The following is a 13,095-nucleotide window of genomic DNA, read 5'->3' as shown; positions in this document are numbered from 1 at the left end:
CAATTTCAAATTTGTTTTGAATTTTCAAAGAATATTATTCATAGATGGCCTGTCAATGACCAGAGAATTATATTATCCTTTCGAAAATGTCGAATGATATTCAACAGATATTGATTTCTGCGTAAAAAATGTACAGTGCAAATACATACATCTTCGATTTGAAAATAATATTTCCAACTTGATTGAAAAAGTCTTCTTGACTGGTTAAAAATATCAACTGAGCCCTGAAAATCGGAATAAATTGTCAGCGGTATTGATTAGTGATTTTTTATTCATGTTATCGAACTTTTGACATTCACAGATTTACGACTATTTTCACTTTAAAATATTCAGATTTTGTATTCCTATTGATGCCAAAGTGATAGAGCTTTTTTTCTTTGGGGATTCAAGTTCGAAAGTCCCGCTCTTTTTTGGCGCTGCTGCTGATTCGGCTGTCGTTTCGATTTAGTGGCGCATGACTGCTAGTCTTTTAGAAGCAGTTTCCATCTTGTCCACATGTGAGTTATTCACTTTTACCAAATTAAGTTTGTTATTCGCTTGGTTTTTGGTAAATATCCTGATGCATGTTTTAAAATTAGATTAAATATTTCTTAGTACTCAAAATAATTGTCTTCTAATTCGTGCTCTAATATTTGTAGGTTGTTTGACAGCATGATTTGGCTTATCTTCGCGCCATGTTGCATTTGATCACTTCTCAGTTTCTCTCATACTACCACTAATATTAATTAAACTCATGATTTTTCTATTGTAAATTAGTACTAATATATCATTCTACTACTTAGTCGTGTTGTATTAGTGAGCAATTCGTAATATCCTGAATTTTGAGGTATGTTGAACCACATGTTTTTCCACCTAAATGTCGCGTGCAAAATTCAGAAAATTGTTGTTCTTTAACTTGTGGAACATTGGTGACCTTTGTCGTTTTTTTTTGTAGCTTGCTAGGAAGTAAATAAAAGAAAAACAAATATGGCAGATATGGAAGAAACTCATTTCGAAACTGGAGACAGTGGTGCTTCAGCCACTTTTCCCATGCAATGTTCTGCCCTTCGCAAAAACGGATTTGTTATGTTGAAATCAAGACCCTGCAAGATCGTGGAGATGTCCACTTCTAAAACTGGAAAGCACGGACATGCTAAAGTCCATTTAGTAGGAATCGATATATTCACAGGTGGATAATAGTTTAATGTGCTATGTTTACATTGAATCACGACTTTTGTTTGTCAGGTAAAAAGTATGAAGATATATGCCCATCCACCCATAACATGGATGTTCCCCATGTGAAACGTGAGGATTATCAGTTAACCGATATTTCTGACGATGGGTATCTTTCCCTGATGTCGGATAATGGTGATCTCCGTGAGGATCTGAAGATCCCTGATGGTGAGGTTGGTGCCCAGCTACGTGCTGAGTATGATGCTGGAAAAGATATACTCTGTACTGTACTGAAATCCTGTGGTGAAGAGGTAGGTTTTCCTTTCACTAGGCATGGTCTATTTTATTACTAGATTAGTTTATGAAGACTTGCTATTTTGCTTTGAGCTAAGCTGATTACAACATTGATTGATTTAAATTTAAAAATTTTTGAAGATAATGATTCATTTTGAAGAATATATCACCTAAAATATATGTCTTCTCTTATTGATAGGTATCTTCTCTTTGTGCATTGTTATAATTTTAAATTTGTTTCAGGTTGTTATTGCTGTAAAAACAAATACAGCTCTTGATAAATAATGGAGAAAGGAGAGTAGGGGGACCTCACCCAATCTCAACACTGTCCAATACAGGGTCCCCGTTGCGCTATATTATTGGACTGGTTATAAACAAATACAATTATTACAGCTTGTCAACGCCAGTATGGGCCCGCAGAACAGCAGTCTGATGTTAGCATTTTCATCCAATATGTTATGTTGACAAAATTCTCATACAAACCTCTTTCAATAAATTTAATTTAATTTTAACCGATTGTAAATTTTTTTGTCTCTCTTTTTCGTCTTTTTCGGTTACTCAAATTAGAACCACTCGTTTCTGGGCGGTTTTTGAATGTTTATTTTCTCCATCCATATTTTTTGTAATTGGTTTGATTGTGATTTAGTTGTAGAAATAAGTGGTTCTAAAAAGATTTTTTTGGATATTGTTGACGATCATTTTTATTACCAGTAAATATAAATAATATAGCATTTTTAAGACTTGTTTAATATTGTTTAGCCTAGGTTTTTTAAATACTTATCCAACCGTTCGATGGTCTTCGCAATAATTTCCTAGAATTGGTTGAAATATAAAAATATGGCCAGCTCTAGTTTTTCATTACCCGAATTCTTCAAGACAGAAGCGGTGCCAATTTCTAATGGGATTTTATGTATCTGTATGTGAAGAATCTGAATGAGTTGTGATCCTAATTTAGTTTTGCTCTTACTGCAATACCAAGTCTATTTGTTTTTATGAAGATGGCTCGTATTCATCATTGAAACATTAATAGTGAACACGTTTGTAATATACGTATCGATTCTTTCAGTATTTCGAATTCTGGCTGTTTATCGTTTCAAATTTCACGATTCATAAGGGGTATTTTATAGGAACACATCAATATGATGAGAATGACTTGATTTCGTTAGAAAATGAAAACTTCAACCAAAAGTCCCTTATCATTTTGCGGCGAGGATTTTATTACATTTTTATATTTCTTATTATAAACTTTGATTTTCGCGAAAACAATCGGAGATGTCATCTTCAACCACTGATAACAAAATCCGTAAAGTCGTTGACTCAGTGGTTTGATTTTAGAGGTTACGTATTGTCAAACTCAAAACAAAAAAATTTCATCGGCTGATTAAACTGAAGAAATTACAGACAACAAATCAAAATGCCAGGCAAATCTGTCCAAGTTAGGGCCCAACTAGCTACAATGATAGCTGTAGGAAGTTCTCACAAGGATCAAGCTGAAAAGTATAACTCCTGCTTCAAATCACTTTAGCCGAAAGGAAATTTCATTTCAAATTTTCAGGTACCGACAGATCCTCGAGACAATCCTCAATGATTCAGGCGATGAGCTTACAGAATGCCTTCAAGTTTTCATCGAAGCTAGTGAGTACATTCTTATTAAACTTACAGTAAGCTCTCTTTTTCCTTCAAAATTGCAGTTGTTAATGAAAACGTGAGCTTGGTTATATCCCGTCAGATTCTAACCGAAATCAGTCAACATCTCCTGGGATTATCAGACGATGTATCGAAAGCAGTGTCACATTTTATGCTGGATAAAGTTCAACCCAGAGTGATATCTTTCGAAGAACAAGTAAGTATTCAAGGCTTCGTCTTGAAAATCTTCAATATTCATTCTGCATTTAAGGTTGCCAGTATCCGGCAACACCTGGCAAGTATCTATGAAAGGAGTCAATGCTGGAGGGATGCTGCTCTAGTTTTGACTGGAATTCCTTTAGAAACTGGACAGAAACAGTATCCTGTTGATTATAAATTGGATACCTACCTTAAAATTGCCCGATTATATTTGGAGGATGACGATCCAGTTCAAGCAGAAAGTTTCATTAATAGGGCATCTCTTTTGCAGGTGAGTGAAATCGAAGTTTAGGCTATTTTCGCAATAGTTGTTTTTTTTAAAGGCTGAATCACGCAATGAAGTTCTCCAAATTTATTACAAAGTTTGTTATGCCAGAGTTCTGGATTACAGAAGGAAATTTATTGAGGCAGCACAGAGATACAATGAGCTTTCTTACAAACCAATTGTACATGAAGAGGAAAGGATGACTGCTTTGAGAAGTGCTTTAGTAAGTTGATTATTCTGAGTGAATTTATGTGTGCAAATCTTTCATTTTCAAGGTATGTACCGTTCTTGCATCTGCTGGACAACAACGTTCAAGGATGTTGGCTATATTGTTCAAAGACGAGCGTTGTCAACAAATGCCAGCTTTTGCAATATTGGAAAAAATGTATCTGGAACGAATCATTCATAAATCTGAACTGGTAGAGCTTGGATATCTTTTACTGCCTCATCAACAGGCTACAACTGTGGATGGAAGTACAATTCTGGACAGGTAAAATGACAAGCCGTATTTGATAATCGATATTGAATTTCTGAATTTTAGGGCTATCATTGAGCATAATCTGCTCTCTGCCAGTAAACTGTATAATAATATAAGCTTCATAGAGTTAGGAGCTCTTCTCGAAATTGATCCTGAGAAAGCAGAGAAAATTGCGAGTCAGATGATAACAGAGGGAAGATTGAATGGATACATCGATCAGTTGGATTCAACTGTACATTTTGAAAGTAGGTAGATTTTGAAATGATCAATAATCAAATAATCATCGTGTTCGATCCTTTCAGCTAGAGAAACTTTGCCACAATGGGACAAACAAATTCAATCTTTATGTTATCAAGTGAATTCTATAATTGAAAGTATTGGAAAGCAACATCCTGAATGGATGATGAAGAGCATGGAAGAGCAGATGGTCTCATAGGTTTGTAATAAACTGGGGGGTTTTCAAGGTTGTATGATTCAGTTTTTGCGATTTGTAGTATTCATTTAACAAATCTTTTCCTTCGATACTCTTGTATTTTTTATATTGTTGCTGAAGTAAGCCATGTTTTTTTTTTGAGTACTTATAGTTAACCGTCATTGAATTTTGCAATTAGTTGGGTACCGGTAAAATTTTCCTCATTCGTACATTATGGAGTGGAGACATTTTACACACAACTTTGGATATCCTTTATTTATAAAATATTAAGAATTGCATTATTAATAGTGGTTCATAAATATAACAAAGTATATTCAGTAAAATATGTGTAAATATGTTTGTCATAAAAAGTTGTCCTTAAAAATAAAATCTACAAAAATCTTCATGTAAGATTTCCATATGTGAAGTGTTGTAGAATAGTTGGCCGACTTAAGAATTTTCTTATCTCTTCCAAATCTATCATCTCCTTTTTACTCTTCGCAGTCTTGACAGAGGAAGCCTGAGAGTATGTACTCTTGAAGGAGCGGTCATCATCTCTTTTCTTCTTATGTTTTCGTATAGCTCCTGCTTCGAGAAGGGGAATATTGATACGACATATGGATTTCCTCTGTTGTATCTGCTTCGCTGTAAACTTCAGCTTCGGTAATTCTAATTTTCCGGTTTTCTTGTTTACTGAAAATGATCCGTCTTGTTAATTCGGTTTCCTGATTTGAATCTTATATAAAATTGACGCGAAAAAACGTGTTATTCTGTGGGCTACAGAAATTCCAATCATAGATCATTATTTACACTTTTTTTCTAGAAATCCGTCGAACATCCTATTCTATGCTTTAGAACAAATGAAACATAACGTACTTTTCATTACAGAACTGTCGGTGTCCAAATTCTTGCGAACGAATTTTTCGTATCTTTCGAAGTTTCTCTCTACGATTCTATCGCGCAGTTTGGTTCTCTTCTCTTCCAATATATTGTACGAAGGATCCGTCGTCAGCGATACGCAGGAATATTTGATGGGGAGGAATCCAGATTTTCTGCTCCAAGGTATGCTTTCCTCACTGTAACAATATGAAACTTTCTTTATCGAGTGATGTATTTTTTGTCGTGAAAAGTTGTTTTGGAAATAGTTCGATCGAATCAATAATATTTCAGGATAAAGTTAAGCCATATTCAAAATTTATGATTCAATATTTTATTGGGTTTTTATAATATGTTCATCAGTAATTTGACGATTTGCATTCTGGTGAAGGTTTTCGCGATATTTATAGTGAAATAGGGTTTCTTCTATTCCCTTAAACAGAAATACGGAAGATTAAATGGCAAATTTATTTTTGTTAGAAACAGATAGTCAAACCATAGGCATATTACATGTTTTATAGGTCTATGAGTCAAACTGAGGGATTGGAGCATAGAGATAAGACTATGTCTATGATTAGTTTGTCTATGGTTGGAAGAAAATTGGTTGGTTGATTTTCGAAATAGAAACTTGCTATTTATCTATGGCTTGGAAAGAAAATTGAAAGTAGTGTTATGCGGTAGTGAAGTTCTCATGATTTCATCCTGAATTTACACCTTGAAGGTAAGTTTTTTATTATTATAATATAATTCCTATTTTTCGTTGTCTACTCGTGGAATAATTCTGTTCAATGTTGACTCACCGACCCCGGGCTGAAGACAAAAGCGTGGTCCTGGTAACGTTAACGGGCTCCTCGATAATTTTGTGTCGACTAGTCCTCTTCTTGCCCTCTTTGGTGATGAACCACGTTGTCATCGCTCTGGCTCTGGAGCCGACAATTCTGTCGGACTCCATGGTGGAAGCCGTATTGAAGCTCTTTTGCGATGATTCCTCGCTCTTTGACAATCTTCTAGTTTTCGTCTTGTCGAACGGGGGCGCAATGCTGAATCGAAGGATACATTCTTTTGTTGAATATAGGGACTTTCACAGGAAAAATGACCTAGAGATGCTTGAATGTTATCCTTACCCTTTCATTTTTTTCTCCAACGTGTCTAGTATCAAGGCCGTACCTGTACCTATTTTGGGAAATTTCATTGCCAAGGGCCTTCTCTTTTTCCACGATGCGATTTTCTGTGGTCGCTCCTTCTAGAAGGAAAACCGACACAGAGTGTTAAGGAAAAGTTTCAATAGGTCTCTTTCTTAGAGAGGTGAACGTTTACTCACCGCTTCAGGCGACTCGTCAACCTCGCCGGGGAGTTCCTCTTCCTTCAGGAACTCCTCCTTGACACGCGCGACATCCCTCAACATCTTGTTCATGAAGAGCAGCCTACCCTCCGTGGTGAGCAGTTTCTGTTCGATATCCCTGTTTTGCTTGAGGAAGTCGGGCGAGAGCTTGGCCACCATGCGGATCAGGAGAAGGCTGAAACGGGATAGCCGCATCTGAACCGAATTCGGAAGTAACAACCGGTCTACCTACACCACGAAATTGTCAAGCGCGTCTCGCGTCATCTCCAGGTCCGTCCATATCTTCTGCACGTGTTTCTCTATGTCGATGACGGTTCTCTCCCAGTACTGGACCAGACGTTTGGCCTCCTCGAACTTTTTCGATTGCATGGTCAGCTTCTCGCTGAATTTGAGCAGTTTGCTGCCCCAGTTTTGGAGGATTCGACTCTGAAATATCGTATGATGAACAATATGCGACGGCAAATGACATTTAGGTTGTCCAATGGAAAAGTCTTACGTAATCCCTAGAATAATGGCTTATAGATATTTGTCTCTTGTTTGTGGTCTGTTCCATATGCTCCCTGGAGTCCAACAGCACAGCGTACCTGTACAGCACATCGTCAATATTCTTGGCTTTAACACAGTTCGTGAATTGATTCAGGAAGTTCTACGAATAAATCATTTTTCACGCTGAGTACGCGATTCGAATCTGTTCGTATGATACCTCGTACAAAACGTGCCTCTCCAGCTCCTGTTTCATCTTATCGAGGATATTCTGAAAGTAGACGATTTTTCTTCTTCTTTCTGATATTTCAAGCTCCTTCTCGATTCTCTTATCACGCAGGTCAACTATCCTGACCTCCTCCCTCCGTACTCTCTCCCTGTTTTCGATTGTGAACTGAAATAAAAAGACTGCATCGTACATACCTTGTAGCATCCACCAATTCTCCAAGTACCTGATTGAACTCCACAACGACGCAGTGAAAAGCCTCCTCCTCCATCCTCAATTTGTTCCACTGCTCAACCAAACTGGCCCGTTTAACCTCGGCTTCTCGTCTTTTCTTATCCAACCTGTCTTCCACATTCATCAGTTTTTCCGTCTCGTCTGTTTTTATAACTCCCACATCCTTCACCAGCTCTTTAGCGACATGCCTGTGGGCATCCTTCGAATGTACCGAGGTTTATCGATCGATCGTTCGTTTACTCACTTTTTTCGTTGTCGGAAGAGACGCTTGAGCTTGTGCTCATCCTCTGGGATTATTCTACAACAGCGGTTCCTTTTTATCCTACCCAACTTCTTATCTTTCTCAATATAAACCATCGGAGATCGACAAAAAGGTGTAAAGTTGAGGAAAAATTATACACAATCTGTCAGCACGGAATATATATGACAGACGTCAGTAATCGAACAATAGGTTGATTATTTTGAATCTAGACGAAATAATTGATCACCGATCTGCAGTAAACTTTATTCATCACTTAAAATATTCAATGTACAACATAAAGTATTCACAGAATTCCTAATAAAGTATATTGCCATTAGTTTTCCACTTAGGTAACTTTTTTTTTAAATAATAATCATTACAATATATATACATTCGTTTAAAAACATAGAGACATAAAAATTATAAAATTTAACTATTCAAAAGTTTGAAACATTAATGGCACCAAAGACTATATGCAATAAAAAAATAAAAGAAAAAATTGCAACTTTAAAATTCATATACAAACAATTAAATGATCACTTATTACAATACGAGTAGAAAATGTTTGAAAATCCAACAGGAAACAATGCGAGAGGGTCTCCCTAGCCTAGACCGTCATCGATATTCCTGTAAAGGCTACCTGGCACAGCCTCCTTTAATATCAAGAATTTGAACGTTGTCCGTTTTAGAAATCGGCGTCCCAACCGCTCACGTCGTCAGGCGGTGGGGCGTCGACGTCTTGCGGATACTCGTCGAAGTTCGATGTGTCAACTACCGAATTGACATTTGGCAGGATTGGTGGCGTCAGTGTTCTCTCCGTCAGGCCTTCCCAGTTAAAACCGTCGAACCATCTGAAAATAGAGATCGGTCTGAAATTTGTACAACATGCCAGAGAGGCGGAACTCTGAACTACACGAAGTGACTGTGTTGATGATGTTAGAGAGTTTGGGAGAACGGTATATATGAGGCTCATACTTTGAGCAACTTACGAGACCATTGCTCTCTAGCTAGGTAACTCCCTTATGGTGCTATCTTTGATATAAGGAAATCTGAGTGCTTACTTGTGCTTTTGAATCTCGCTGATTCCTCCTTTCTGATAGCCAAGTCGCTCGGCTGGATTGTCCCTGCAGAGCTTCTTTATCAAAGCCATTGCGTTTCTGGTGATATTCCTGGGGAACTCGATGGCATCTATACCTTTCAGGATGATATTGTACGTCTTCATCGGATCCGACCCCGTAAAAGGTGGTGTGCCGGTGAGAAGTTCGAACATTAGTACACCTAGTGACCAGTAGTCTGCGCTGATGTCATGTCCTGTAACAAACAATAAGTGGTAATTGGTCAATTTGAAACTTTGGGAAAACATCGAAGGTGCAAACAAACCTTTGTTGAGGATGACCTCAGGTGCCACGTACTCAGGAGTACCGCAGAAGGTCCAGGTCTTCCTGCCCGTCTGGAGCCGTTTGGCGAAACCGAAATCCACCAGTTTAATGTAACCCTGGTTGTCGAGCAGCAAATTCTCCGGTTTCAAATCCCTATAGATGATGTTTCTGGAGTGCAGGTAGTCGAAGGCCTCGACCACGCAGGCCGTGTAGAATCTCGTGGTGGCGTCGTCAAAGTGTCCCTTATCCCTCAGTACCGTCCATAACTCGCCCCCTAGACAGCTCTCCATCAGCATGTACAGGTACTTGCGATCTTTGAACGTCTTGAACAGCTTGACGATAAACTGGCAGTTTGCCTCTCCCATTATTTCCTTCTCGGACATGATGTGCTGTTGCTGTCTGGTTTCAACGATCTGCGCCTTTTTCATCTGCTTCAAGGCAAACGATCTTCCAGGATCGGATATTATTTGCACCAGTTCGACGCGTCCGAACCCTCCTACCCCCAGCGTTGTCAGCACCCTCAGGTCGCTCAGCTGGATGTTGGCGAACTCCTCGTTGATCCTAAAAACGAGAAAATATTAAACTTTCGCTTTGGTAATCTCGCCTTTCAATAGGTTCAGAGGTTTCGCCAGCTGTGGTACGAAACAACTTGAATTTGTTGGAATTCCTCAGGGTTCTGTTTAAGGACCAGCATTATTTAAAAAAATACTTTACTGGCGAGATAATTGAGCAGAATTTCTAGGCACTTCACTCTTTATGGATCCTGAGGGAAATTTAAGAATCTTATGGAAGATAAAGTACTCACGAATGTCAAGATTTCCCTTCTATTTATGGAGCCAAGCATGCGATGTGAAAATCAATCATTAGGGTGGTTTGAAAGGATAATATTGAGATATAAAGTATACGGGAAGGAGCCAAATAGCTTACCTGAGCCTTTCTAGTCCTTCTTCATCCTTGTATTTGGTCTTGATCTCGTCCAAGTCAGAAATGAGCTGGTTGAAGGTTTCCTTGTCGATGACCAAACATGAGCATCCACCTTCAGAGCATGCTATAATGTTGGCAGTTCGCAAATCGTCCCTGCAAAGAGCGCCCAATAAAAATCGATATCCATCTTTACGAGAACGAAGATAAGAAGCTTCGCACTCACCCTTGCAAGGCTTTTTCGCCGAAGAAATCGCCCTTTTCCAAGGTCCTGATGTACTTTTCCTCAGCGTCGTTTCCAGTCTTCATGGTGACCTTCACCTTTCCCTTGCTGATGATGAAGAAGGTGTCACCGCGGGCCCCTTGTCTCACGATGTAATCCCCTTGGGCGTAGAAGGTCTCCTCCAGCACATCCGAGATCTTGATCAGCGTGTCCTCCGGCAGGTTCTTGAAGATCGGCACGCTCTTCAAGAAGTCCGTGTATTCCGCCTGTCTGATGAGGCCCGTCCTCATCATGATCGTCTGGAAACATTGTCGCTCTATGGCCCATAGCTTGCAGTCGCTGGCGGCTTTGATGGTGGCAGTTCTTTGACAGTTGTACAAGATGGCCAGCTCCCCGAGAACTTTGCCGCCTCGTATGGTGCTTAGGTACTTGTTGTCCCTGGACACCTCGACGGTTCCCTCTGTAAAGAAAATGGGGCGGTTAGAGGGTGTTCCACAGGGTTCAGTGTGAGGGTTGGTCGACTTCTGGGAAATGCTTTATTTTCGACTGGGTGTTTGGAGAGTGGAATGGATCGTATCCATTTGGGAAATTATCTTATTTTGTGACTAAAATCGATTTGGAATTTGTTTTGATTTAGTTTTTTTGGTCAATTTGGCCTTTTTACTGAGGATCTTAGTTTTTGGAATCGTAGAGGTGGACGGATATTTCATCCCATCGCTGATTCCATCGTGGAACCGTTCGATATAAATATCTACTAGCGCTGTAATAGCAGGAAACGCTCGCGTTTGTATAGATCTGAAGATTAATACGCATCTTCGACGGTTAACCCGCTTTTCGACGTTTTTTATCGTCTTCGGGCTTCGATCACGAACCGACCATACAGGCAAGAGCGTGAGAACCAATCAGTATGCCACTTTATGGCTGCGCTTTTTTTTTTCACCGTCCGCAGCTGCTGCTGCCTGGAACCAAGAAGTTGGGCGCTCGTATTAATTATAAAAACGGTCGAGGTGGACTGTAGTTTCTGGTTTCTAGGCGGTCACTTCCTGTTTTACCGAAGAAATTCGTCGGCAGATAGACATAGGAGATTGGGAATTGTAGAAAGTTTAGAGGGACATAGTATTTATGGGTTTAAAGAGCCCTATCATTTGTAAGAGAGATGCAGCGTGAAAAATCAAACTGTAGCATGTTGTTCTAGTAGGAAAATGAGCCAGTGTTGCCCGAAAGCATAAAAATCATTGAATTCTATTAGAAATCTATACGGAAAACGAGGATACACAAAAAGTACTCCATAGTGAAATTTATTTACATGGATAGTTCATTTTCCAGTAGAAAATGAGAAATCGGCAGAGAAACTCAATACCTACGAACGTTTTCACGGCTTTCGACAAATCTTGGACGCGTCCAGTTTTGTAGGGCGTCTCGATCTCATTCCAATTGATTTCTTCAGTTCCAGCCTCTTGGTTTAGGCATGCACTCCTAACGTAGAGGGCTTTTGTTCTGTTGAACGCAGAAACGAATCGCTCTAACGCCTATAAATTACCGGATCTAAGTGTTTTCCTCCTCCAGTTTAATCGTTCGTATCAATTTATGGCCAATAAATCCCGGATTGGTTTTCTGTGCTTCATTTTACCAGCTAGCAATGTTGCCATCTATAGTTGGAACTCAACTGTGATCTTTGTCGTCTATGACAAAGTCATTGGGAATTGTCTATGGTTCCTTTTCATCTTAATTGGATTTCTATATAAAATTGTGTATATAATGGTTAATTATGGTTGAATCCCATTGTTGACTTAGGGAAAACGAAAGTGAAAAAATTACATACCATCCGAAATGGGTAACAAACGATCAAGAAACGATCCGTTGAAGAAGAAAACAATGCATCTCAGTCTGTGATAATGGCTTTCTTCTTCCCTGTATTTACTCGGTAATAACAACCACAGAAAATACAACACAATTTCTATCATAACTTTCGATTTCTATCAATATGATACCGTGGTCTGCGGTCAACTGAATAGAGGAACATTATCGAAAAGATGATTTCAATAATTTGATTTGAAGGAAAATGAAAGCGAGGAAATTGCACGATTTAAGGTTTCTTATTGAATCCGATTACGATAAATTGCCATAGGTTTCGCCGATGGAAAGAACGTACGAAATGACATTTCGAAAATAATCGCGGAAAAACTCCTGTCACGAATGTGAGATCACAGAAACGGTAGCGGTTTACACGGTCGATCTAATGATTTCTCTCCATTCCTTATCGAGTCACATCAACTAGATTCAAAATGACTTATCTTTCACTATGACTGCGGGTGATTGACAGATGTCTCGTAGAAATGCGGACGTTCCATAATCGAGGTTGTTAAGAATTTAGATGCGGAGGTAATTGAGTGAGAAGAATATATTTCAGATCGGAATCCTAGATGACATCGAGTCTTTCGTTCAACCGTTTTAAAAATGTCGAGTTTACTCGAAGAAGAAATAAATTTCTATAAATCATATCTTATTAACGATTTCTGTGGTCCTCTCTATGAACGCATTCATCGAATCGTAATTCAGTCCCACGGTGGTAAATAAATAATTCCTTGCCCACGGTGCGAGACGATTCGTTCTGTGTTCACCATAGAAATTAATAACTCGTCCGTGGACATAGAAGATGCATAATTCATAGCCACCGGTTCGAAAACCAAACAAGCTGAAATCGACCGTATACTTAAGACCGAA

General features: G+C 38.9%; 5 protein-coding genes across 10 annotated transcripts in view; 3 read left to right on the top strand and 2 right to left on the bottom strand.

Annotated features, from left to right (window-relative positions):
• The first annotated feature begins 340 nt into the window (after nt 1–340).
• LOC123317339 (eukaryotic translation initiation factor 5A) lies at nt 341–1,958 on the top strand. 3 transcript variants are annotated; one of them, XM_044903815.1, is made up of 4 exons: nt 341–497; nt 935–1,168; nt 1,225–1,463; nt 1,690–1,958. In XM_044903815.1, exons 2-4 carry the CDS (start codon nt 967–969, stop codon nt 1,729–1,731), a joined length of 483 nt encoding a protein of 160 aa, XP_044759750.1. In that variant the 5' UTR covers nt 341–497; nt 935–966; the 3' UTR covers nt 1,732–1,958. The 3 variants fall into 3 exon arrangements, with proteins under 3 accessions (XP_044759750.1, XP_044759751.1, XP_044759752.1); XM_044903816.1 differs by having other exon boundaries at nt 428–547; XM_044903817.1 differs by lacking the exon at nt 341–497 and adding an exon at nt 665–826.
• An 816-nt stretch (nt 1,959–2,774) lies between these two features.
• Nucleotides 2,775–4,895, top strand: LOC123317595 (COP9 signalosome complex subunit 4). The gene is made up of 8 exons (XM_044904199.1): nt 2,775–2,943; nt 3,002–3,081; nt 3,138–3,289; nt 3,344–3,562; nt 3,615–3,779; nt 3,832–4,046; nt 4,098–4,279; nt 4,337–4,895. Exons 1-8 carry the CDS (start codon nt 2,861–2,863, stop codon nt 4,468–4,470), a joined length of 1,230 nt encoding a protein of 409 aa, XP_044760134.1. The 5' UTR covers nt 2,775–2,860; the 3' UTR covers nt 4,471–4,895.
• LOC123317593 lies at nt 4,707–8,047 on the bottom strand. 2 transcript variants are annotated; one of them, XM_044904190.1, is made up of 10 exons: nt 7,852–8,047; nt 7,600–7,795; nt 7,368–7,541; nt 7,161–7,310; nt 6,897–7,090; nt 6,644–6,839; nt 6,447–6,565; nt 6,123–6,362; nt 5,323–5,522; nt 4,707–5,139 (listed from the first exon to the last, which is right to left on the bottom strand). In XM_044904190.1, the coding sequence occupies exons 1-10, from the start codon at nt 7,962–7,964 to the stop codon at nt 4,850–4,852; spliced, it is 1,872 nt and encodes a 623-aa protein (XP_044760125.1). In that variant the 5' UTR covers nt 7,965–8,047; the 3' UTR covers nt 4,707–4,849. The 2 variants fall into 2 exon arrangements, with proteins under 2 accessions (XP_044760125.1, XP_044760126.1); XM_044904191.1 differs by having other exon boundaries at nt 6,447–6,562.
• The window catches only part of LOC123317596 (dorsal root ganglia homeobox protein), a 139,356-nt gene continuing 132,126 nt past the window's right edge, over nt 5,866–13,095 (top strand). Inside the window, exon 1 of the transcript XR_006538193.1 lies at nt 5,866–6,043. The gene's annotated coding sequence lies outside the window, so the exon portion shown is untranslated. The remainder of the gene's footprint in view (nt 6,044–13,095) is intronic.
• LOC123317590 (cGMP-dependent protein kinase, isozyme 2 forms cD4/T1/T3A/T3B) overlaps nt 8,099–13,095 on the bottom strand; it is a 66,111-nt gene continuing 61,114 nt past the window's right edge. For all 3 annotated transcript variants that reach the window (XM_044904182.1, XM_044904181.1, XM_044904180.1), the window contains 5 exons: nt 10,375–10,831; nt 10,155–10,304; nt 9,229–9,788; nt 8,910–9,159; nt 8,099–8,699 (listed from right to left, as the gene is read on the bottom strand). In XM_044904182.1, coding sequence (XP_044760117.1) covers nt 8,534–8,699; nt 8,910–9,159; nt 9,229–9,788; nt 10,155–10,304; nt 10,375–10,831 — 1,583 coding nt within the window. In that variant the 3' untranslated portion in view covers nt 8,099–8,533. The remainder of the gene's footprint in view (nt 8,700–8,909; nt 9,160–9,228; nt 9,789–10,154; nt 10,305–10,374; nt 10,832–13,095) is intronic.

The sequence above is a fragment of the Coccinella septempunctata genome, chromosome 7 (genome assembly GCF_907165205.1).
Source record: "Coccinella septempunctata chromosome 7, icCocSept1.1, whole genome shotgun sequence".
Lineage (NCBI taxonomy): Eukaryota > Metazoa > Arthropoda > Insecta > Coleoptera > Coccinellidae > Coccinella > Coccinella septempunctata.
This window is presented reverse-complemented; position numbering and strand designations above follow the sequence as displayed.

Excerpts from the sequence above, each read along its gene's own strand:
- LOC123317593 (XM_044904190.1), bottom strand. The coding sequence starts at position 7,964 with ATGGTTTATATTGAGAAAGATAAGAAGTTGGGTAGGATAAAAAGGAAC. Across the intron at positions 6,566-6,643 it reads TTGACGAGTCGCCTGAAGCG|AAGGAGCGACCACAGAAAAT; the intron begins GTGAGTAAACGT and ends TTTTCCTTCTAG. Across the intron at positions 5,140-5,322 it reads CGACAGTTCTGTAATGAAAA|TAAACAAGAAAACCGGAAAA; the intron begins GTACGTTATGTT and ends GATCATTTTCAG.
- LOC123317339 (XM_044903815.1), top strand. The coding sequence starts at position 967 with ATGGCAGATATGGAAGAAACTCATTTCGAAACTGGAGACAGTGGTGCT. Across the intron at positions 1,169-1,224 it reads AGGAATCGATATATTCACAG|GTAAAAAGTATGAAGATATA; the intron begins GTGGATAATAGT and ends TTTGTTTGTCAG. Across the intron at positions 1,464-1,689 it reads TGAAATCCTGTGGTGAAGAG|GTTGTTATTGCTGTAAAAAC; the intron begins GTAGGTTTTCCT and ends AATTTGTTTCAG.
- LOC123317595 (XM_044904199.1), top strand. The coding sequence starts at position 2,861 with ATGCCAGGCAAATCTGTCCAAGTTAGGGCCCAACTAGCTACAATGATA. Across the intron at positions 3,780-3,831 it reads CTGCTTTGAGAAGTGCTTTA|GTATGTACCGTTCTTGCATC; the intron begins GTAAGTTGATTA and ends TTCATTTTCAAG. Across the intron at positions 4,047-4,097 it reads GGAAGTACAATTCTGGACAG|GGCTATCATTGAGCATAATC; the intron begins GTAAAATGACAA and ends TCTGAATTTTAG.